General features: G+C 49.8%; 1 protein-coding gene across 6 annotated transcripts in view; it reads left to right on the top strand.

Moving 5' to 3' along the window:
- Positions 1-11,768: 11,768 nt before the first annotated feature.
- ARMC9 (armadillo repeat containing 9) overlaps positions 11,769-24,771 on the top strand; it is a 135,071-nt gene continuing 122,068 nt past the window's right edge. For all 6 annotated transcript variants that reach the window (XM_024740577.1, XM_024740580.1, XM_024740579.1 and 3 more), the window contains exons 1-4: positions 11,769-11,857; positions 19,626-19,713; positions 21,284-21,409; positions 24,547-24,717. In XM_024740577.1, the coding sequence (XP_024596345.1) occupies positions 19,663-19,713; positions 21,284-21,409; positions 24,547-24,717 (348 nt within the window). In that variant the 5' untranslated portion in view covers positions 11,769-11,857; positions 19,626-19,662. The remainder of the gene's footprint in view (positions 11,858-19,625; positions 19,714-21,283; positions 21,410-24,546; positions 24,718-24,771) is intronic.

Genomic DNA, 24,771 nt, shown 5'->3' with positions numbered 1-24,771 from the left:
ATCTCCTGCAGTGATTAAACAATCCTTCTAAGGACTGTTTTTCAGTTGGTTTTACTCTTGGAGAACCTTGGCTTTTCTTTGTGTATGTATATGTGCAAGATGGTGTGTCTGAAATCTCTAACTGGCATGAGATGATGAGAAGAAGCTGAGCTCGGGCAAAGAAGCTTTGGTGGCTTTGTCTCAGTCCTCTCCCCAGCCTCCTTATTTTCTTCATCATAAATGAGACAACACTTCGGCTTTGCACGGCAAATCCCTTAGAAGTTGCTTAGCTTGATTGTTTCTAGAGCTCAAGCTCCTTTTCTACCCTTTCATTTTTTACAATTAAGAACTGGAAGGGAGGGCCCTTCCAAACCGAACTGCATAATGGGAAGGTCGTAGACTCTGGCTTCAGACTTTGGTTCAGATCCTGATCTTGTCCCTTAGTGGTTTCCTCATTTGTACAGAGGAAATAATGTTTATCTCAAGGTTGGGGGATTAAATGATAATGGCTAATTATTACATGCTTACTACATGCTAGATACTAAGAATCACACGTATTATTCCTCACAACAACCCTGTGAACTAGACGCTGTTATCTTGAGATAATCTATCTAGGTTAAAGAACCTAGCACTAACGTATTCACTAAATTTTAATTGAATCAGAACGGTACGGTCTAACCCCTCATTTTACACATGAAGGCACTTACAAGAGTGAAGTGACTGGTTGACATCAAGCACCATTTTTACAGTTGTGTTTCCAGTTCGTCTTTCCACAGAGCTGGTCCCTGGCCTATTAGTTTTCTGGGCATGTTTGATCCAAAGGGCAACAGACCTCCAAATAGCCATTTTTCTGGCTATTCTACTTCCATACTCTGCTCCAAGTTTGTGTCTTCTTCCTCCATACTCTTAAGCCAGTACGCCTTTTCAAAAAGGGATTGTCAATAAAAGCATTATTTCCAAACACCCGTCGCCTCTACAACACAGCCCACTGCTGATGGGCATTTCCCATCTGTTCGCTGGGATCTGGGCAGTTCCTTTGGTGCATGCACTCAGTGATTGCCAAATCAGTGAGTTATTTATTTATAATAAAATTCCATCCGGCAGACAATTACCTTCAGAGACAATTACACAGAGCTGGGACTTGGCAAATAGTTGGACAGAGAGAAAGAGTTTCAAGTTGTATTCCCACGACCTGGTGTGAGCAGCCTCTGACTCGTGCCATGATCTTTTCTCAGAAGCCCTGATTCATGTTCTAATGATTTAAGAGGTTTATAAGCATACAAGGCTTTCTGCTTATGCTGGGTATGAACTAGCCTCTCCAAAATAAGGAGTAAGCACATCCCTTCCTTTGTTCCTGGATTAGAAGCCTGGTGGGGGTATTCAATCAATCTTTCCTCTGAGCAGCTCCCAGGCGTGTATGATACATGGTTGGCAGGTGATTCGTTGTTCTCCAGTGATTTCCTGTGTGTATGGGATTTTTATCGCCCAGCCAGTTTATAAATAAGCTCCTTAAGAGCAAGCCCCAACATATCCCCCAAAGTCCCTGTCACAGTGTTTGAGACATAATGCCTGTTGGCTCCAGGTTAAATAATTGGGGAGTCTGGCGATACACTTGATCCTGATTTATTTTTCTCCATGGCACTTAGAACCACCTTGCCTATCATATGTTCCTTTATTGTCTGTATCCCCCGCTTAGTGTGTAAACTTCCTGGGGACAAGGAGTTTGTTTTTGATGACTGATGTATTCCTAGTGCCTAGAGCAGTTCCTGGCTCATCGTAGGCTCCCAGTATTAGATGGACAGATGGACAGGTAGATGGACCAATGATGGTGCCAAACGTGTATTTAGCTTCTGTGAGCTAGGCACTGTTCAGCACTTTATTCACATTTTACCATTTTCAATCCTCGCAATTCTATCGTGAGCTAAATATTACTAGCCCATTTTACGCAAAATGGGACTTAGAGAGGATGAGGGTACACAGTAAGTTATGAGACAAATTCAAACCCAGGTCTGACGACTAAACCCGATTCGTTTGCTTCTGCTTACTTTAGCCACCATGGCAGTGACTTGACAGACCTGGAGTCCAACTCAGAAATCAGCCAGTTTAGCTGGCACTCAGGTGATCCTGATAGAGATGATCCTGAGACCACACTGAGAAACACGGTCCTACACAAAGCTGCCTCCAGACTTGGGTCCCCTTGGCGTTTAGACGAGGTGTGGATACGGGGGTAGTGAGGACCCCAGAACCCTTCCAACAGCACAGCCATCAGCAAAAGCCCTCCGTAGAAGACAGATGTCTCCAGCAGCAATGCAGGACATACCTGGAGGCAGAATTATTCCCCAAAGGAAGGGTCCCCAGAAACCAGGTCAGTGGACCAAGCGGCATGAAGTGAGAATGCTGTCCTGCCGGGGCCCCTTGGGCAGGTCTCGCCTGTAGTACGTGTGATACATGGCAGCAGGCCTGCTGGCTTCCCTAACTCCAGGCTCTCCTGCACTCACTGTGGCTGTTGCTGCTCGCCAGCAAAAAGGACTTCGGGTTTGTCGAACTCTGGTAACAGCCCGTTTAATGAGATGCTTCGCTCTCTTCCCTAGAGCCCTGCGGTGGGCATACTGAGGAGCAGGGGCGGCCACGATGCACTGCTTCCCCTGGGAAGTGCCCCGTCGGAGCCCCCAGCCTGAGACCTTCTGCGGCTTGCAGTGACCAGGGAGATGCAAGCACATCGCCTTGCGCGAGCAGACAGTGCCTGTGAGCGGATGCCAAACAGTCAGTCCTTGCCCTGGAAACTCCAGGCCCCAAGCCAGCCCCACAGAGGCCTACACACAGGTGCCTCAGCCTTTCTTCTCGTCAGGGTTCTCAGGGGGGCTGTGTTCACGCAGTCCAGTACCTCCTCAGCCGGCAGCGGGCTCAGGCGGGGCTGGCAGGGCTAAATTGCCCATCAGCGGGCAGAAGTGCATGCTGGAGCCAGCAGGGTAGAAGCCCAGGGAAAAATAATTTCATTTTTCTTAAAATAATTTGATCAACATATATTTGCAATTAAAATAGTCTTTATGGGGAAAGTGAATACGCTGTTAGACCTCCTTACATTTATTCTGTGGCTTAGAAATGTTTTTATTTTTAATGGGGCCAACGGGGCGTGGGGGAGGCACCATAATCTTTTCAGTGCTTAGAGTCTTTAAAGGTCCTAATCTATCCTGAACAGGGACATGTAATCTGTGCTTAGTCCCTCAACATTCTCAAGCCACTGACTGGTCCAAGACAAAGTCACACTCTGGCAGTGGAGCTGATACTAATAAGGAATATGGAAAAGCATCACATCTGAGGGGAAAGCCAGTGCAACCAAACCAAACTGTGGGAATTAAATCCATAGACGACTGGCCTTAGCTCACATTTCTACCACGTTAGAGAAGGTCTAGAGAGCTCATTCACTCGTGTATTCACCCATTCTCCAGTGAGCTTCTATAACGTTTGCAAACCAGCCGCCATTTGCATCCCTTCTGGGAACGGATGTCTGTGCCTCCCCTGAGGGAACTGCTGACCTCCTAGCTCAGCCCAGCTACCGGTCAGCACACTCCACCCGCAGGCCTCGGTGACAGGTTCAGGGACGAGCACACAGCCCATCAGGCCAATCTGAGAAAACAAGACCAATTCTGGGACCTCTGTTCCAACTACTGGGAACCACTCTCTCTTCTACTTTTGACACGCCCTAAAGCTGAGCCTTGCTCCGCAAAGAGCCTGAACGTGAGGCCAACCCAGAGGAACCCGAGCTCAGAGGCGGATCCAAAGAGCATCACACAAGCTCCGGATCCAGCCGTGTCTCTACCTCCAGACTATGAAGTTCCATGAGTGACAAGCTCTCCTCTTTTTTTTAAGCAAAACACAAGGCACCTAGAGTTGAATTTCTGGCATTTGATACCAAAAGACTACTTCAAGAAGAACCGTTAAAGAGAGGTGTGACGGGCTAAACTGTGTCCCCTCAAAGTTCATATAGTGAAATCCTAACCTCCAGTACCTCAGAATATGACTGTATATGGAGATAGGGCCTGTCAAGAGGTAGTTAAGATGAAATCATATGGGTGGGCCCTAATCCTATGACTAGTGTCCTCACAAGACAGACAACACACAGACCAAGGGGCAACCATGGAAGGACAGAGCAAGAGGGAGGCCATCTGCAAGCTGCAGAGAGAGGCCTCAGAAGAAACCAAACCTGCCAACACTTGATCTTGGGTTTCCAGCCTCCAGAACTGTAATAAAGTAAAATTCTGCTGTTTAAGCCACCCGGTGTCTAGTATTTTGTATGGCAGCCCTAGCAAATTAACACAGAGGGTGTACTAGGGGACAGATGAGGTGATTGAATTGGTGGCGGGGGGTGGGGGGAGTCAGAGGAAACCACTGCAGTCTTCCACCAGGGAGATGAGGCTTGAGCGAAGCAGGAGGCAGAAGCAATAAAGAGAAGAACATGGATCTGAGAGAAATTTTAGGCCAAATTGAACAACTTGGTCACTGACGATGACGAAGTGAGGGTAGGGATATCAAGCTTTTTGCTGGAGCCTGATGGTGTCATGTCCTCCAGCAGCAGAGGGAACGAAGTCAGAGACACCAAGTGGTGACCGTGAATTATACCTGTGTTTGTCCTCACTGTGTCCCTTACCTCTCCCCACACGGGGTTATTAGCTCCTGGGTCTGGGCTTGGTGGATTCACGTTCATCTCCCCTCCGCCCTCACAGCCTGAAGCTGCAGTTCTCAGGAGTGAGGCATAACTGCCCCTGGAAGGGAGGCATTTCCCACATCGGTAGGGTGGAGGCATTTTTAGTTCCCACAATGACTGGGGAACCCAACGGGCATTCCTGGTGGGAGCCCACCATGCTGGACATCTTGCCGCGCGTGGCTCGGTCTGGTCCAGAACTTTACTAAGAGCTGCTCATCCTTTTGAACTACCCAGTCGCCACCATCGCACCCCTGCGCCAGTCTGCAGGGGCAGCTGCCTGAGGCCACGTGCATCAGACTGCTTTCTTCTTCCCGTGTAGTGGCCCAAGTGCTTACATATGGAAAAATACATTGTTTTTTAATAAATTGCGTTATCATGATTATTTTAAAATCAGGTGGGTGAGGGGGTTATATTAGCTGGGAATTTCATTTTAGGATAGGAAAGAGGATATTACAAAGCATGTGATGGAAGGGGGAGCCTGAGAAGGTGGAGACTCAACACCCAGGGCGACGGCGCAGCCTCCACGGAGAGCGACCCTGAGGCCCCCCGCCTGCTTTTCCCAGCGGGCCAGGCCTCTGTGCAGCCTCTACCCCATAAGGCCATGTGAGGGCTGAGCAGGCAGAGGATATAAATGGGCTCTCCTCTGGCAGGGGCCTGTAGCTCTCACAGCTTCCTGGAGGGGAGGGGGCTCCCAGAGCCCCCCACCGCCCCCCGAGAGGGCTTGGGCTGCCCCATGCCCCCTGCCCCCGAGACCTCCGATCAGAGGATCTGGACTGAGCCAGACTTTCAAGGGCAAGTAAAGAATGTTACCTGTCTACAGCCCCTGTTACTTCCTCCAGACAGGTACACACACATTTCCATAGGACAGATGGTTCTAGAAAATGGGAGGCAGGCATACCAGGGTCCTGAGGGCTCTTGGGTCCAGGATGATAGAAAACTGTCCCTTGTCTTGGCTCCTTGCCCACACCTGTGTGCTAGGTTCGGCACTGCTGGGGGGAACAGCAAAAGGCCTGCCTGCACGATTGTGTGGCCACAGCTGGCCTGGCCCGAGACCTGGCTTTCCAAAGACCTGGATAGCTTAGACGCAAGGGCTTTGGGGTTCAAAGCAAGGCCTGGACGCTGGGGAGCAGGGCCACCATGGTGCACCACCATCAAGGGTGACCCCTGGAGGCAGCGGTGGGTTAGCCAGCACCCAGGGGCTAGCACCCAGCCCCCTTGGAAGGCAGAGCACTGAGACCTTGGGTTCTCATCTGCTCCTCACCCATGCTTACCCCAAAGGACTTATCCAAATATTTCTTCCAAACAAATCCAGTGCTCAGCCTACGAGAAAATCTGGAGAAAGAAATTTCCATCATCTCCATACAAACGGCACCCGTCACCCTCCCAGCCTGGCCTTGATTTTTGGGCTTCACCACTCACAGCCCAGCTAGGAAACCTTCAGAGCGTCTCCTCCTCTGTCCCCACTGGCCAACAGGCCCAGCGCAAAGGTGCTGCTACCTCTAAGTGGCTCTGGCTTCCCAGCCCGGGAGCTCAAAGGGGTGGATGGAGGCTCACCTCACAGCGGAGGTCCCCCTCCCATGGACTTCTCTCACTCTCCAGTTTTCTCATGTGATCCCTATGGTCCTATATGGCCTATGGTCACTGCAGTCCCAAAGATCTGTGACTCTGAGATGGGATGCTGTTGCTAAGAGCTGGCCAGCTGGCCAAGCCTCAGATCGTTGCAGAGTTTGATGATACTGCCCCTCCCGTTCCTTCCTGGATGTGCTCAGCTCCTGCAGGCTGACCTCTACCCCTGCAGGTTGACGTCCATCAGGACTATCACAGGTTCTCAGCTGGGCCATATTTGCCTGAACCCTAGGGATGGACAGAGTTCATATCATTTTTCCTGGACAGCTTCTCAGCCCCTCCTCAAAGCAAATACTCAGGGCGGGGTGCGGGGGTTGCCTTAGCTCCATTTACCAGAAACTTCTGAGCCTGGACAAGATGCCGCCACACTGCAGCTGCTCCGACATCTCTGCCTACTTTAGCACCTCCCCCAGGATCTTGGCAGGCCCTGCTGGGACCCATACAGAGGAGGATGAGGCCACTCCCCTGTCCCAGCGGGAAGGAGGAGGAGGTCACCGAGCTGGACGCTGAGGCAGTGTCTGTGTCCCCTCTTCCCTCCTCCATGCTAGGGAGCTCCGCCCCACGCCCGCGGGCAGGGAGGCTGGGAGGCAGCCAGCCCTGCCCAGGGAGCCTGTGGGAGTCCAGACTCTTCCCTGTGGGTCATCAACTCGAACATGCTCAGCACGGAAGCAGCCTTCATCTTATACACACAAAGCCATTTTAAAGAGTCAAGGACAGGGTGCAGCCAGGCCCCAGGAGAGAGGGGAACCAGACCCTTGGGCCCCAGACTCCAGGGAGAGCGCTCCCACAGGGCTTGGCTCGTCATCCCTGCCTCTCCGCCCAGGCCGCCGCTCGCTGCTCCCGGGCCCAGGTCACAGGTCCCGCCACGGGGAGAGCTGGCTTCCAGTCCCCGCCCCACACAGAGCCCCTGGCAGAGCCCAGAGGAGAGAGACAGAAGCCGAGAACTGAAGGCACTGCTGGGGTCCTCCTTCCCGCTCTGCCTGAGGGAGGCGGGCTGCGCCTGACTTCCCTGTGATGGGAGCCAGGAAAAGTCGCTTTTGGCTGAAGCTGTTTCAAGACAGGTTTCTGTCACTGGACGTGAAGGAGTCCTCTGCGTCCCTGGCGCGACTCTGTAAGGAGTTGAGGCCGGGAGGAAAAGGGACAGGGCCAGAGAGCTTGTAATGAGGGAAGGTGGCGTTGGCCTGCGCTGCTGTGCCCCAGGCCGCTCCAGCGTCTTTGCCCCGACTTCCTTCCCGGGGTCAGGGCTGGGGGCCGGTCGCGGGAGGAAAACAGTGATGCCCGGGCCGCCCGGGTGGGGACTGTCTCCGCTCCAGAGCGCCTGTGATTTCTGGGAACCGCTCTGCACTCTGACCGCCGGGCTGGCACAGCCAGAGTCCAGGTTCCTGGAAATGACCGCGGAAGGAGGCGCGGGTGCGCCTGGGGCCCGGCAGGAGCCGAACTTCCACCTGGGCGGAGCCCAGGTCAGGTCCGACGGCTGCTGTCTTAAGTTCTAACCAGGCCCCGCGCTGACCCCATACTTCCCAGGCCCGAGGTCACTGCAGTGACGCCCCCAACCCCACCCCCACCCCCAAGATTAGGGTCACTGGGTGAAAACTCCGTGGGCGTCTTGCTTGCTTCCTCTCGGCGGAGCTGCTGCGTTGGTGATCGCGGCTCCACCTGGTCCCCGCGCCAGCCAGCCGGACGCGCGGGCGGGCGGCGTCTGTGCGGCTTCCAGGGCGGGGCGGGCGGCGGGCGCAGCTCCCCGCGCCGCGCCGCGCCGGGGCCCGGGGGATGCTCGCTTCCGCTCCCGCCCAGAGCCCGTGCAACCCGAGACCTTCAAGTCCATCGGCTCTCACACTTGGGGCGCCCATCAGTCCCAATCGCCTAGATTGCTGGGCCCCACCCAGAGTTTCTGATTCGGCAGGTCTGGGTGGGGCCTGAGAATGTGCATTTCTAACAAGCTCCCAGATGCTGCTGCGGCAGCTGATCTGGGGACCACACATGGGAAAGCCAGTGGGTCATCCTCCCAAATTCTCTCCTCACCAGCCATAGTTTCACTTTTGGCTTCAGATGTCTATTAGCAGTAAAAGGCTTCATCCAGGGGCAGCAAGGAGTTCTATGTCTTACCCTTGACCTCAGGTTCAACTGAGCTCATGGGACATTAAATATAGGCGGGGAGAAGGGTGAAAAGGGAGATTCAGCGTTACTATGTGCATCTTCTATCATCAGGAATTATTCTTTTCACTATCACGATTAACCAACTATTTAGTAGCCCAGTTGTCCCTGTCTCACACACACCCTCTCAAGTCCATATGTAGGTCTCACCGTGAAAGCAGTAGTCATAATGTAAAGTTGGTTTGGGGCAAGTGGATCGGTGCCTAGGCTGAGACAACAATGAGGCCAGGAAATGCTTAGTGACAGGGTTGGCGGTACAGCTAAAGAGGTTCCTTGTGAGCTGTGCCTTGCTGGTCCTCAAGATGTGTCAACCTGCGAGAAAACCACCAAATTCGGTCACTGTAGCATCTACTCTTCCATTCAAACCAACATACATGCCCTCTGTGCTTGCCCTTTGGGAGGGCCATTTGAAGGTCTGGATCTTTTTGCCAACCTCACCCAGGCCACAGAACTACTGGGTGCTGTGATGTGACTCACATCTCTGGAAATAAACTTAAATTGTTTAACAAGAAACAAATTTTTAAGCCATTTTCAGTTGATAGAACATATAGAAATTACGTCTGTAATAGTCAGACATCTTTTGGTTGCAAGTGACAGAAACTCAATTTGAACCAGTTTAAATGAAAATGATGGTTGATTGGAAGAATGCTGGGGTTGGGGGGAAGCAGTGCTTACGCAATGGATGGAGTGAGGGCTGCTCCAGGGAACTCAGGAGTCTGGGACCAAGGGTCGGATGCCCCCAACATGCTCTGTTTGCCTCTCTCTAGGTAACAGCTTCATTTTCTCAGGCCTTCCCATGAGATGAAGAACACGGCAGTAGGCTGCCCTGGAGTCTCATTTTACAATGAACTGACCACACTTCAACAGAAAAATCCCAGGGAAGGACTTTCATTGGATCAGCTTGGGTCACATGCCTATCCTGAACCAATCACTTGTCAGAAGGATGGGGCAATATTGGTCCAGATTGGGCTGTAATGCCCATCCCTGTGGTCATGGGATGGGACGCTGGGCAAATCCTGCTCATCAGGCAAATGCACTTGTAAGTGACCAATCCTGATCGTGAGGCAAATGCACTTGTAAGAGAAAGTAAAGCAGGAGCGGTTTGTTTGTTTTTGTCTTTTTCTTTGGCAGTGTTGCGCAGCACGCGGGATCTTAGTTCCCTGACCAGGGACTGAAACCCGTGTCCCCTGCAGTGGAAGGGCAGATTCCTAACCACTGGACCACCAGGGAATTCCCTGGAGTGGTTTTTATTGTAGTTAAGAGCCTAGGGTTCAAAGGCACAAGGTCTTGTGTTCAGTTCTGGTTCTACCACTCCCTAGCTATGTGAATTTGGAGGAATTTCTTAAGCTCTTTGTGTTATTCATCTTGTCAAAGACAAAACCTGGACAAGCAGGTTGATTTTATTCAGGCTATTTCAATAGGTAGAGCAAACCAGGTCAGACATCAGAGTGTCTCCACAGGGTGGTTTTACCCTGGACTCATAGAGGGAGGGCTAGACAGGTTACAAGTAGGATGATTTACAGTTGGGTTGATTTTGCCATCAGGGGAAATCTCAGTCAATTAGCTGAACAGGACATGCTTATCTCTGTATCTAACTAGTTTCAGGGGGGGCACAAACGGTTCTTATCTCAGTTAATCAACCACGAGACAAAGAACAGGAATTTGGAAGGTCTGTGTCTGGCCTGGTGAGCAGGTTCAAGCAAAAGGGGAAAGGTCTATGTTTGGCCTTGTCACAGGTAAACAAGGGCATCATCCATGAATCTTACAGGAGTCACGAAGAAGAGTGGATGATGAGCCTTATCTAAGTCACAAGAGGAAGGGTAGTTCTTTTTGGTAAGCCCCTTCCCAGAACACAAAAGGGTGGGGGGATTTCTTAACCATCACTGTTTCCCAGGAGCAGAGGGCTCAGGTAAGGTACAACATCGTTAATCTGTAAACCCCTGAAAATATTACCCATCTCATAGATGTGGTGTGAGGATTACATACAAGTGGGCACTCATAGGGTTGCCATATTTATCAAATAAAAATACAGGAACTATAATGTCCTATATGCACAATAAAATAAGGCAATATTTGGGATATACTTAACTAAAAACTTATCTGAAATTAAAACTTAATTGGTTGTCCTGTATTTTGTCTGGCAATCCCTGGCACACAGTGAGTTGACAATAGATGTGAACTTTTATCATTATGAACGGCGAGGTTTATTTTCAATTCATATTACCTGGACAGTGTGTCTCTTCCTGCTAAATACAACCTTTCTTTGAAAACACTCTCAGATCTCAAAAGAGCACTGGCAGGCCTGGGTCCTGGGGAGGTGGCCACAGACCATCTTAGGGCTTCTTCAAAGGCAAGCATATCTACCTTCTCCATGCCCTCTTCCCTGTCTCTGGCCTTGGTGGTCTCCACCTTCTTGGAAGCATGGAGATGGAAACATGGAGATCTGGTCCTCAATGCCGGGTAGGGAGAGATTTTCTCCATCTCTAGCCAACTCCTCAGCCTCCAGCCCAGAGTTGGGCGACTCGCAGGTGCTCTTTCAGTGCTGGTGAACTTCAGTTCAAAGGTACCACACGCAAGGACAGGGATGATTTATGCTCCTGTTTCACTTTTAAAGACCCACATTTCACGTGGGGAAAAAAAAGTTTCTCTAAAATCCCTGGAAACTGCTACAGTGGGGTGGAACCCTGGTGCCTGGAGCTTTAAGGCAGATCTTGGGCTACCTTGTTGGTTCTAAATTGACCCTGGGTCGCTCCTGTAAAATGGGAATAACGACGCCTATCTTTTTCCGCGCACACCACACTGTAATCTCTTGATGGTTTTGTTTCCAGCCTGGTCGGGCTCATCCCTAGAGCCAGGCACAACGCCAGGCGCAATTTTTATTTTTTCTTTTGCGGTACGCGGGCCTCTCACTGTTGTGGCCTCTCCCGTTGCGGAGCACAGGCTCCGGACGCGCAGGCTCAGCGGCCATGGCTCCCGGGCCCAGCCGCTCCACGGCATGGGGGATCTTCCCGGACCGGGGCACGAACCCGTGTCCCCTGCATCGGCAGGCGGACTCTCAAGCACTGCGCCACCAGGGAAGCCCCAGGCGCAATATTTGTGGAAAAGAACCAATGAGAAGTTGTGGAGAGGAGGACGGGTGACGCCGCCCAGCATCTTGCAACCCGCAGCGGACTAGGAACTGCGAGCCGCGACTTCACTTCCGCCGCCTGGAAGCCCGGAGACTTAGCCCGCTAGGCTCCGCCGTTTGTCCCAGGATGCTCCGCGTAGGTCGCGTCCGGTGATTGGCTGCGCTGCTCCACGTGGTGCCAGGCAGGCGGCGGCGGTTGCCGGGGCGACGGCTGGACAAGGGGCAACCGGGCAGGGTAGGCGCGTGTGCCCGCGTCAGAGCAGCAGGTAAGCTCGTCCCCCGACGCGGCCGGGCCACCCCCGAGCCCGCCGTCCCCGGGCGGGGAGGAGTGGTGATGGGCCAGAGGGCCGAGGCTCTGCTGAGCCATCTCCCCAGAGGAAAACCCCGACGCGCCAACTCAGCAGCCGCTGCCGGATGACCCCACTTTTGGACTGCTGTCCTGGACTCTGTGGGCCCGAGGCGGCTGCCTGGATATCCCGAGTACAGGCCCAGCTGCTTCCCACAAGTAGTCCCTGATCTTTGCTTCAGTGAGCCAAGCGTGAAGGGGGCTCCATGTCGTCCAGCTGGGGAGTGGCGGCACGAGAGGGTGGCCTGGGGCTTTTAGATCCATCCCTTCCATTATCTCCCATCAGCTAACCGCTCTCCCCAGGCACCCAGGTTGAGTCCAGACTTCATCCAATCTAAGCAAAACCAGGATGCTTCCTATTCAGATTCGTCTTCCAGACAAATCCCATAGTCTTCCCCTTTTTCAACCAGCTCGTAGGCCCTAAATCCCTATTATATAGAAATCAGAAGCTGCCACTGCAGTCTTCAAGAGTGATTGAAGAAGTTTTCTCTAGTTTTTGCATAAAGTAAAGCCGTGGTTCTCAAACCTGAACGTGCATAAAAGTCATCGGGAGAGATTGTGTGAAACAGTTTCTGAGCATTGTGTTCAGTAAGTTCAGAGTGATGCTAGGAATTTTCATTTCACAAGCATCCCAGGTGATTCTGATTGAGGTGGTCCAAACTTTGGGGTAATACTGTGTAGTGGTTAATATCAGTCTGGATTTAAATTCCCACTTTGTTACTCACTAGTTGAGTTATTGGGAGCACCTTAACGTCCCTGAGCCTCAGCTGCCTCATCTGTAAAAGGAGAATATAAATCATATTCATCATTCAGGTTTATTGTGAAAATTAAATGCAAAGCGTTTTGCATGGCATACAATAAGCCCTCAATAAGTGAACTTATTATGATATAAAAGTGTACAGAAAACTCTGTAGTTTTTAAGAACGTCAGAGTAATAGAATACCCAATGATGGCTCACATTCACTGACAGATGATCATAGCAGAATCTCATTCAAAAGATGGTCACGAAGAACTTCTCTGACGAAGTGATGTTTATAAGCACAGGGCTTAGCCAGGTGAAAAAAGAAAGGGGAAGAGCGTTGCTGGCAGAGAGAACAATATGTGCAAAGGCCCTGAGGTAGGAAGGAGCTTGAGTTCTCAAAACAACAAAGTTTTCTTGTTCCAGGGCCTTCAAAATGCTTTTCCATCTGCTTGGGCTTCGTTTATTTATCACATGTCTTGGGTGCCTACCAGGCACTCTGCTAGGTTCTAGAGATACAAAATTTAAATACAGCTGCCTGCCTTTTAAAATAGGGTAATAAGTATAACAGTAGAAGTGAATGTAGGATATAGAGGTACCCCAGAGGAGAGAGCATTGCCTTGATGGGGAAGGAAGGAGAGGGGTTCCTGGAAGACTTCGTAAAGGAGGTCAAGCCCTGACTCGGTATGATGTGTCAAGTTTGCCCACGAGGTGAAGAAGAGTACATCCAAGGGCTCAGAATCATGAAAGAGCATTTTGTAAGGAGGAATGGCCGGGAGTTCAGTATTACTGGGGCCTCACATGGGGAAGTAAGAATGGAGCCAGGACAGGAACAGGGACAGGGGGTGGTGGTTGGTCCAGAGGAAGGCTGGAGAGGTGGGTGGTCCTCAGACAGACACAGAGGTGTCTTTCTCCTCACACCTTGTGTAACTGGCAGGCAGGGGGTCCTGCTTGCTCCTCATTGCTACTTCCCCATCACCCGCTACCCCCCCACCTTTGAAGTCCATGCCGTGGGCTTTACCACCGTTGTTTCCTTGAAGACTGCAGCGCCTGGCTCACCGTCTACGTCTCCACCTCCTCTGCTTCATTTTGAGGGGTTTCAGAATCCTGGAAGTTTCTTCATCCGCCTTACTTATAGGCATCTTTTTCCTCCATCCTCCTCATTTGCCTACTTCTGCGGTCATGAGCTTTTTATTACTGCACCACCTTCAAAATCTTGATTTGAACTATTCATCCTGCTCTCTGAGCACCACCTTCTATCTTTCAAGCTCACTTTGATGTGCCTCTGAAGTAGGTCTTTGACCCCATTACTTTTTCACTGCCTTACAACCCCCTTATGCACCTTCCCTCCCCCCATCTTTAACGTAGCTTAACTTCAATGCTCCATCGCTGTTATGCTTGTTTTCTCTTTCCCCTCTCCTGCAAAAGCCTCACCCTGTTAACCTAACTCAGACAGCTGAAAGTGGCTGGAGAAAAGTGCAAAATGGTGCAGACTGGTTCTGTTTGGGATTCAAGTCCATGTATCTTTTTTTTTTTTTTAATATTATTTATCTATTTGGCTGTGTCGGGTCTTAGTTGCGGCACACAGGAGCTTTGTTGCGGCATGGGTGAGGGGGGTCCTTCGCTGTGGCGTGCAGGCTCCAGAGCGCGCGGGCTCAGTAGTTGCGGCGCACGCACTCTCTAGTTGTGGCGTGCGGGCTCCAGGGTGCGCAGGCTCAGTAGCTGCAGAGCGCGGGCTTAGTTGTCCCACGGCAGGTCCCCAACCTTTTTGGCACCAGGGACCAGGTCCGTGGAAGACAGTTTTTCCATGGACGGGGTGGGGGATGGTTCAGGCGGTAATGCACGCGATGGGGAGCGGTGGGAAACAGCAGATGAAGCTTCGCTCACTCGCCTGCCGCTCACCTGTTGCTGTGCAGCCCGATTCCTAACAGGACACGGACTGGTACCGGTTTGAGGCCCGGGGGTTGGGGACCCCTGCCCCACAGCATGTCGGATCTTAGTTCCCCGACCAGGGATCAAACCCATGTCCGCTGCATTGGAAGGCAGATTCTTAACTACTGGACCACCAAGGAAGTCCCTCGAGTCCATGTATCTTAAGCAGACTCTCAATACTGGAAATCCTGCTGTGTTTCCATAGTTGATTTTGTTCCCACCTTCCCTTCTTTTCAAACTACCAACTTGCTTCTTGCTCTCAGCTGATGACCTTGTTTCTTGTTTTGCTTCTCATCACTAAATCTGCCCATTTCTTTGGTCACTACCCATATCCTCTGCCATCCCTCTGTGTCAGGAGATGTCCTGTCCCCATGCCTGTGTGAGGCCCCGCCCTCATTGGACACTGGCCGCATTAAGGACATTGCTTCCTTAACCATCTCCTCTCTCTCCTGCCTCATCCACTTTTCCTTCTCTAACTGGGTCACTCCTATCAACGTACAAACACGCTGCTTACAACATCTTCCTTCTTAAAAAAAAAAAACCTCCCATCTCTTTCCAGCTGCCTTGCCATCTCTCCTGTCCTTTTTGTCTCTCCTTCCTTACTTCCCTTTCTCTCTTTAACCCTTTCCAGTCAGGCACATGTCCTCACTGCTCTTATCAAGGTCACAGCCAAACTCCATTTTGCCAAATCCAGGGATTAGTTCTCCTGTCCTCATCTCCCTTGACCACGCGCAGGTGCAGTTGACGTGGGAAGCACCTTCACTGGGCTCCCAGAGTGTCACAGTGTCCTGGTCGTGTCTCCCAGCAAGTCTCTGTTCTTGCTTAGTCTGCCGTCTCGCTGACCCCGCAGTACCGAGGGTCCCAGGGCTCAGCCTGGGCCTGTCCTCCTCTCCAGCTGCACTTTCTGCCCGGGGCGGGGGTCACATCAGTCACCGCGCTCATCTGCCTCACCGCCATCTTTGCGCGGACGACTTCCGGACGCTCCTCCGCGGCTCCCGCTGCTGCCTTCACTCCAGCAGCCTTCTCAGCGCCCCCACTTGAATGTCTGCTCTGCATCTCAGATTTCGGGCCGGAACAGAACTCTTGATTTAGCTCTCAGACCGTCCCTCCCCAGTTTCCCCAGATCAGCGAGTGGCTTACTCTTCACCCAACTGCGCAGGCCCCAGGTGTTGCCCTTCACCTTGTCGCCGCACATGCTACATCCAGCCCAGCAGCAGCCGGCCACCTCTGCCTTTACACCTGGAACCAGAACACTTCACACGGTTCCTACCGCTCGTCCGAACTGCCCTTATCGCCCGTTTCCTCTCATGGGGCCCTGCAGTCTCTTCTTGGCCTGGCAGACATGGCGCTCCTTACAAGACGTGAGCCAGGTTGGGTCAGCCCCCTCCCGGCCTCCCGTTGTGCCCGGCTAACGGCCCGGCCGGTCCCCTACACGAGTCCTACTGGACTGGGCCCTGGCACCTCGTTGCCTCCACAGCCTGCCTACTCTTCTGCCCTAGGGGCGCCCCTACCCCAGCACCCGCAGCCTTAGCACTTGCAAATCCATCTGCGCAGGTCTGGGAAGTGCCTGCTCTCTCACAGCTCTGCTCACCACTCCTGTTCCCAGAGAGGCCTCCTCTGACCACCCTTTCTTTTTTTTTTCTTTTTCTTTTTTGGCTGCATTGGGGCTTCGTTGCTGCATGTGTTGCTGCGCACGGGCTTTCTCTAGTCGCGGTGAGCAGGCGCTACTCCTTGTTGCAGTGCGCGGGCTTCTCATTGCGGTGCCGTCTCTTGTTGTGGAGCACGGGCTCTAGGCACACGGTCTTCAGTAGTTGCAGCACGTGGGCTTCAGTAGTTGTGGCACGCGGGCTCAGTAGTTGTGGCTCGCTGGCTCTAGAGCGCAGGCTCGGCAGTTGTGGCGCATGGGCTTAGTTGCTCTGCAGCATGTGGGATCTTCTCTGACCAGGGATTGAGCCCACCTCCCCTGCATTGTTAGGCAGATTCTTTACCACTGAACCACCAGGGAAGTCCCCAGACCACCCTTTCTAAAATGTCCCCAGACCCCTCTCCTCCGTGCTCTGTCTCCTTCCTTGCCATATTTTCTTCATATCTGAAATTCTTTCCATTCACTCAATAAGTAATTTTGAGCACCCACAGTGTGCCAGGCACTGGTCCAGTCACTGGGGATGCCAAGTGAACGCGTGTCTTCCTCGTGGAATCTGTACCCCGGGGTGGGAGCGACAGTGAGCAGATATGTTAATGGAAGGATGTTCCTGTCAGGGGGTGCTTAGTGCTGCTGAGAAACGTAAAGCAGCAGAAAGGGTAGGAAGTGACCGAGGGCTGGCTCCTTAGGGAGGGTGGTCAGGGCAAGGCTCTGAGGGGGTGACTTTGAAGCAGAGACCTGAGTGGGATGTGGATGCCTGGAGGAGGGGCCACGAGGCAGAGGGGGCAGTGAAAGCAGAGCCCTCAGGGAGGGCAGGCATGTGCAGGGCGGGTCCAGCGGGTGTGCGCTGGAACCGCACGGTGGCCCATGTGGCTCAAGCCTATGGAGCAAAAGGAAGAGTGTTGGAGGCCAAGTGGTGTAGACTTTGAGATGAGAGTTGGACCGAAGGAGCCTGGCCTTCATCTAGAGGTGGAACCACGGGAGGGTCGAAAACAGGAGGGGAAAGATCCCTTGTTGTAGCTTAGACATTGGAGTGAGGTGGAGAGGGAGGTGATGGGAGGTGGTGTGGAGGGACCTCGGGACAGACAAAGGCACGAGACAGTGACGGGGAGACAGAGAGAATGAAAAGGGGGAGATTTCTAAATTTCGTCTTCCGGACTTGTGTTCAAATATTTCAAACTGAATGTACTGTTATGGGCAGAAAAATGTAAGGTTACAGAATCACGCATTCTTTTTTTTTTTTTAATATTTATTTATTTATTTGGTTTTACTGGCTCTTAGTTGCGGCTCAAGGGCTCCTTAGTTGTGGCACGTGAACTCTTAGTCTCTTAGTTGCAGCATGCACGTGGGATCTTGTTCCCTGACCAGGGATCGAACCTGGACCCCCTGCATTGGGAGCGTGGAGTCTTAACCACTGGACCCCCAGGGAAGTCCCAAATCATGCATTCTTAGAACTAGAAGAGATCTGATAAATTCTCCATTTTATTTTACAGATAGAAACAGGTTCCAGTGATGTGCCCCAGATCAGGTGCCAGTGACTAGCAGAGTTAGCATTAGAGCCCAGGCTTTGTAATTCCTCTGAGGTTATGGGCAACCAGCCGCGGGGAGGAGACTGGGAATGGGGTCCAGGGAATGGCTGCTTTGGGTACACCTTGGGGAGGGGTGGCAGGAAGAGAAGAAAGACTTACTTTAAAAAATTTCATGATGTTTTATTTATTTAAGTGTTTTGAAAATATAAAAGATGTTGGACATTCTTGCACTTAATTTTTTAAAAACTGACCTAATAAATTCTCTGGTGTATGAACCTTGTGTTAACAGTTGTGTAAATGCACACCACCACCTCTTCCGGTAGCGTAAGGCTGAATGACTATGGACTTCGGGTGACATTAAAGGTTTCTTTTGGGGCTTCCCTGGTGGCGCAGTGGTTGAGAATCCGCCTGCCGATGCAGGGTACACGAGTTCGTGCCCCAGTCCGGGAGGATCCCGCGTGCCGCGGAGCGGCTGGGCCCGTGAGCCATGGCCGCTGAGCCTGCGCGTCTGGAGCCTGTGCTCCGCAACGGGAGAGGCCGCAACAGTGAGAGGCCCGCGTACCGCAAAAAAAAAAAAAAAAAAGATTTCTTTTAAGTAGTACCTGATATCTTTTTGTGACTGTTTAATTTTTTTTTGCATTTTTTAGAAACTTTTTATTTTGTATTTTTTTATTGGAGTATAGTTGATTTACAGTGTTGTGTTAGTTTCAGGCGTACAGCAAAGTGAATGAGTTATACATATGCATGTATCCACTCTTTTTTTAGATTCTTTTCCCATATAAGTCATTACAGAGTATTGAGTAGAGTTCCCTGTGCTATTCAGTAGATCCTTATTAGTTATCTATTTTACATATAGTATTGTGTATATATCAATCCCAATCTTCCAGTTTATCCATCCCCCCACTTTCCCTCCTGGTAACCATAAGTTTGTTTTCTACATCTGTGACTCTATTTCTGGGTTTAATGTTTTTTACTTGGAAGCAGAGCGAGGGATTAGTGACTCTGTGTTTTTTCCATGAGACTAATTCTAGTGCATATCCTTTCTTAAAGTAAATGAATTGACTTTATCATTACACTCTATTTTGTTCTAAATACACTTTATGCTTTTGACTGTTTGAATTACACATACCATGTCATAGCACGTTAGAAAACTCAAGAAAAATAATCTTCCTCCCTCCCACCAGCAATCCTTGACTGTCTCATTTATACCACCCTCCAGTCCTTGATCACGTTCATTTTAAGTAGTTGTCATAGAAGAGAGAATTACTTTTGACTTTAGCCACTGTATTTCCTAGTGCTACTGTAATAAATTACCATAAATGTAGTGGCTTAAAACAACACAGATTTATCGTCTTACAGTTCTGGAGGTCAGAAGGCTGAAATGGGTCTCACTGGACTAAACTCAAGGTGTTGGCAGGGCTTGTTCCTCTCTGGATGCTCCAGAGGAGAATCAGTTGATTACCTTTCGCAGGTTCTAGAAGCCGCCCGCATTCCTTGGCTCCCAGCCCTTCCTCCATCTTCAAGGCCAGCAACAGCGGGTTGAGTCTTTCTCCCACTGTGTCACTCTGATGCCAACCTTCCTGCTTCCCTCTTTCCCTGATGAGTACCCCTGTGATTATATTGGGTCCCCCAGATAATCCAGGCTACTCTCCCTATTTTAAGGTCAGCTGAACAGCAACCTTAATTCCATCTGTAGCCTTAATCCACCCCTTCTATGCAACCTAATATTTTCACAGGTTCTGGGGATTAGGACATGGGGGCCATTATTCTGCCCACTACAGCTATCTTTTTGTTATTTTACAGACAGTTGGAATGATAGCCTTTGTCTTATGTTTTTGCCTTGTAGAGATTTTTGCTGTGAGAATTAACAGTAACGGTTCAATATGGGGGACATTCTGGCTCATGAATCAGAATTACTTGGACTAGTGAAAGAGGTATGTTTTACAAAACACGGGTCACAGAAAAAGATCTTGAAAACTTGTATTTTACAACGCAGGAAATTCTGTAATGCCTTGTAATGTTTCTATCATTACATTACAGTTATCTGTTTTCCTTTTTATAATTTTCCATGTATTTATATTTTGCTTTCATAACTAAACTGAAATTGTAAAGCTGCTTTTTAGAATTCCTTTAAAGAAAGTTATAAAGACAGCACATGCTCATGGTAACAGATTCAAACAGTATAGAAGCATAAACAGTGAATTGCCCTCCTGCAGTGACCACTGTTAATGGCTTAGTATATTACCTTTCCAGACATTTTTCTATGAGTATTCAAAATGTATTCGCGCGACTGTAGTTTGTTTTACAAAATATGGTGATACCACACGCATTGTTCTGCAGCTGGCCTTTCACCTGTCAGCAGTAGCACAGTGTGACCCTCTCCCTGTGATCTGCCTCACACTTCTGAACGCCGCAGAGCATTTCACTGAGTGGCCGCATCATCATGTAACTTGTTGCCTATTAATGGACATTTAGGTGTCCTACGCTGAAAGCTTTTGAAGGATAAGACCCACACCGTATGCTTTTTGGTATTCTCTACTGCCTTTAGCAGGGGCTGGCATGGAGTTGGTGCTAAAGAAATGGTTGCTACTGTTTTACTGTGTGGTTGAACTGTCCATTAGGCGTTGAGAGACATGGCCGTGGAGCAGGGATACGGCATCCACCCTGGGAATGCAGCTTTGGAATTTGGTGTGATCGTGAATAAATTTTCAAAGCTGTCACAGCAGAGGATTGTGGATAGGGCCTGGAGAAATAGCCACAGTTAGAGGAGGTGGAAACAGAAAGTTACGACTGACACAAACTGTTAAGAAGGGCGGAGAAGTGTGGAGAGCAGCAGTAGAAGTAATGCATGTCACTAACACAAGGCAGGGGGCGTTTCAGGACGGGTGGGCGGGGATCATTAGTGCTTGAAGGTGGCTGGTGACTTTGCCCATCTTTTAATGACTTACCTTTTGTTCTTAGGGGCAAGCATTACCTCTAATCCCTCTGTTTCAAGTAACAAATTCCCAGAGACCTACTTAGACCCAAAGCCATCAGGTCCTTTGATCACTTTTGCCTTTTTCAGGCTGCTGCACATATCATCTTATTTTCTATTAATAATTATAATAAGGGAATTCCCTGGTGGCCCAGTGGTTAAGACTCTGCACTTTCACTGCCGAGGGCATGGGTTCGATCCCTGGTTGGGGAACTAAGATCCCGCAAGCCGTGCGACGGGGCCAAAATTAAAACGTAAATTATAATGCAGCTCACATTTTCCTTCCAAAAACAAATTTATTTTCTGTAAATAAATGTTTTCTATGATACTGTCTTTCTAGTTTTTTAGTGTGCATATCAGTAAGTAAATTCTAAGCTGGATCCCAAATTACTTCTCCCAAAGATGACAGTTCATTAACCCCATTATAAATTTTGTGATAATATTGAGCTGGTACAATTACATCAAAGATGGTTACTTTGTTGATGTTAAAACAGAGCAATATATATACATTTATGCGCTTTTTTAAATAGTATTTAGATTTTGCCGAATTTGAAGACACCTTGAAAACATTTTCAAAAGAATGCAAAATAAAAGGAAAACCGTTATCCAAGTCAGCATGTGGCTCTTTAAGGGACTCCAAATCATCGATAATCCAGGTAACATTTTACTTTTCTTGATTTCCGTAGGTAATCAAGATGCTCCAGATTTGTAAGAAATGCTGCCATTAGAGAATGTTGGAATATTTCTGGGGACCTGGGCACAGTGACTCTTAGACTGTGCAGATGTTTACGGATAAATGAGTAATGTCATTTTCAAATCTCTGTATCCTAGGAAACGGGTGGCAACATAAGATCTTTCACATACATTTCTTGGCAAGAAGAAACCATGCGATGCTTAGAAACTAAGACTAATGTGGTCCCCATTCTGAGGAGTTTTAGGTTATGAATTCCAGGTACTGGAGACACAGCAATGAACAAAGCAAAGCGAAATCTCTGCCCTCATGGTGCTTGCCTTCTAGTTCGGGGAGGTCGGAGCGGGCAGGGAGCGAGAGCCATATGCAAGGCAGCATCCTTCCAAAGCAAGGCCTGGGCAGCGGTGAGCCTGTGGCAGTGGGCTGCAAAGGGCAGGTATTACGTGGTCCTCAACTCTCAGGGTTAGACAGGATCTTAAAAGTCCTCATCTCAACCATTATTTGATGCTCCACCCCATCTGTAACATTCTAGGTAAGTGATTGATTCACTGTGAATACATCCAGTGACAAGAGAACATACCGTTTCCTGAGGCAGCGTATTTCAGCTTTGCGTGATTTTATTATTTTAATAAATTTATTTGTTCCCCCGACCCAGTGCCCCTCCAGTCCTCACGCACCTGGATTCTGAGCTGCCACCACTTCTTCTGTCAGTGATGCATCGGGCAGCCTGATGATAGCTCCCAACCCTGGAGCAAACTTTTCAGAACGTGAAACAAGAATCTAGTCATTATTAGACATGGAAACAGAGGCTGTACTTAACTTGAAAGACCTTGAAACTTTCTGATAGTGAGAAGCCTGTCTTTTCTGCTCATTCAATAAACAGCTGTGTCCTGCCATTACAGATTTCCCAAACAATAATACCTGGAGCGGTGACTTAGGGACATTTGTGAAGTTGGCACTCAGCAAAGGGAGAGTTTCCCTAAGCACAGTTGTGTAAGAATGTGTGTGTGTGTGTGTGTGTGTGTGTGTGTGTGTGTGTTTATAGGTGATTATTGGCGGTATGTAAATTTCCTGATCTTCATAATGCTGGCTGTGATCATTGTTTATATCTGAGAAGTTAATCTTTTGTGACCCTATGAGTTGTAACACTGGATTGCTCTATATGTAGATATTACTTTAAAGGCAGGGACCATTCCAGGTACAGAATATGATTCATAAATTGGGAGTATAATGGCACAGCCAAGGTTTGTAGTCCCAGGTCTACAAAGGTAGAGTTTAGAATAAAGTGTAGATGGGCCATTGGACGCATAGACTTCCTTTGCCAAGCCATGTTAAGAAAGTACCTTGACTCCAAGCTTTAAAATACGCACGAGAGTCTGCGGTCACCTCATTCACACAGTCACTGGACCTCTCGCAGGACAGTCCTCCCCAGAGTGGCTCGCGGGGTTCGCTCAGAGCTCAGCTGAGGTGAGCCTGGGGCGGGGCCGGGCCCCAGCAGCACACCCTTGGGAGGCTCCCCTCCACCTTTGCATCAGTCAGTGACAAGAAAAGGGGAGCCTCTGGCCAGGTTCCCCCAGGCTCTTCCAGCGGTGGCGGTGCTTAGCTGCCTCTGCTTTACTTTGCTACCCGCCCTGCCTGCAATTGCTGACCAGCTGTCCTTCGCTGTTTCCAGGGCTGAGAGACAGAAAGAGGCCAGTTTTGAAGAGGTAGAATTTCACTGTAGGGCTTATTTTGAAACATTCTGAGTTTCTTTCAAATGTATGCCAATCCCTTCCAGACTAAGATAATATTCAGAGACAGTTGTTCTCGGTCACGTGACGTAGAGAACATTTTTGTAAGATTCACAGTGGAAGATTCCTTATCAGTGAATGTCTTTGGCTTAAGGATGACCAAACAATGTAACATTGTTCTCTGTACATTTCTATTTTATAATGTTAAAAAGTTTGATTATAAACAAATAGAATGTGTAACCTTAAAAAAAAAAGACGGTTTTACAGAAAAAATGTAAAACCATTAAAAAAAGTATAAAAGAACAATGACCAAATAATGGTGGTAAATAGTGGTGGCGATGGGTTGGGGAACTGGTGATTCTATAGAAAATGCACTCCAAGAAAAGCTTTTGCAGCTGAGCACAAAATGTAGGTCTGAGGATCTTAGGCATTTGATACAAAAAGGAAGACAATATGAGTCGCAGGACGTCCTTGTGATTCTGCCTTATACCTAAATCTGCAAAATTACGCAGCAGCTGTTTGTGATGGACCAGTTGTCATTTTTCCTGTGAGACAGGTGACATGGGAACTGCCACCACCTTTCTCCAGAATTCTGTTTCAGCTATTGCATGACGAGTCGGGAAGCTGTCTCTGCCCCACATAGTCAGACTGGCACAGCTCTGAGGTCGGGTTGGTGCCGGGCCTGTGCGCCCTCCTCCATCTCCAGCCCAGGCTTCCTTGTTCCTGGAACGGGAGGGCCCGGGCAGTCACTACCTGCATGTGTTGGGCTCTATGGTTGCTTCCCACACTGCCCTCTCCACCAGACATGCTTCTAGCAACAGCAGGCACGTGACAGCACCCACCTCCCAGGCCTGGGATCGACTGTTCCGTGTGGCTGAGCTCCCAGGCGCTCAGGGACTTGGCAGTTGTGGTGTGAGCAACTTGCCATAGGTATGAGGTTGTTCCACTGAGGTCTGGCTGGGCTCTGGGTCTGGCCTGTTCTCATCAGTTGCGTGCAGTGGGTCAGCAAGTCCAAAGGGTGACCTCAGTGTATTCACTTGCCTGTGAGTCTCGGGGCTCAACCTTTGGCCTGTGCCTGATTCCTTCCATCTCAGAGACCTTAAATGTTGTGTCTGTTCTTTAGAAGGCTCAGATTTGATGTTGCAGAGCAGTGGAAATCCAGGGTCGGTCTGTAGGAATCTCAGCCTAGGCAGTTTGAAGCCCTCTGGGTCTCTCTTTTCCTATCCCTTACCTCTGAAAAGGAGACAATTTTGCTCACACTGAAACGATGGAGTATACCGGTATCCAAGGTGGTGGGAGGGTGTGAGGATTCGGGGTGTTGAGAGAAGGGGCACCCCTATGACCAGGCTTCACTCTGATGTCTTCTCCACAGAAGGACCTCCTTGCTGCGTTTGACAGTGGAGACCAGAAGGTGTTCTTCGATTTGTGGGAGGGGCACATTCCCAGTTCCATCCGGGCTGGCGACTCCCTCGCCCAGAAGTTGGAATTCTACCTACACATCCATTTTGCCATCTATCTTCTGAAACACTCCACAGGGAGACCTGTAGGTTCACCTTATGGCGTGGGTTGGTCCAAATGGTGTGTTAAAGGAGAATGT

This window comes from Neophocaena asiaeorientalis, unplaced genomic scaffold (assembly GCF_003031525.2).
Source record: "Neophocaena asiaeorientalis asiaeorientalis breed wild unplaced genomic scaffold, Neophocaena_asiaeorientalis_V1.1 scaffold388, whole genome shotgun sequence".
In the NCBI taxonomy this organism is placed as follows: Eukaryota; Metazoa; Chordata; class Mammalia; order Artiodactyla; family Phocoenidae; genus Neophocaena; species Neophocaena asiaeorientalis.
Note: the sequence above shows the minus strand (reverse complement) of the source record. Positions and strands in the feature narration are given on the sequence as shown.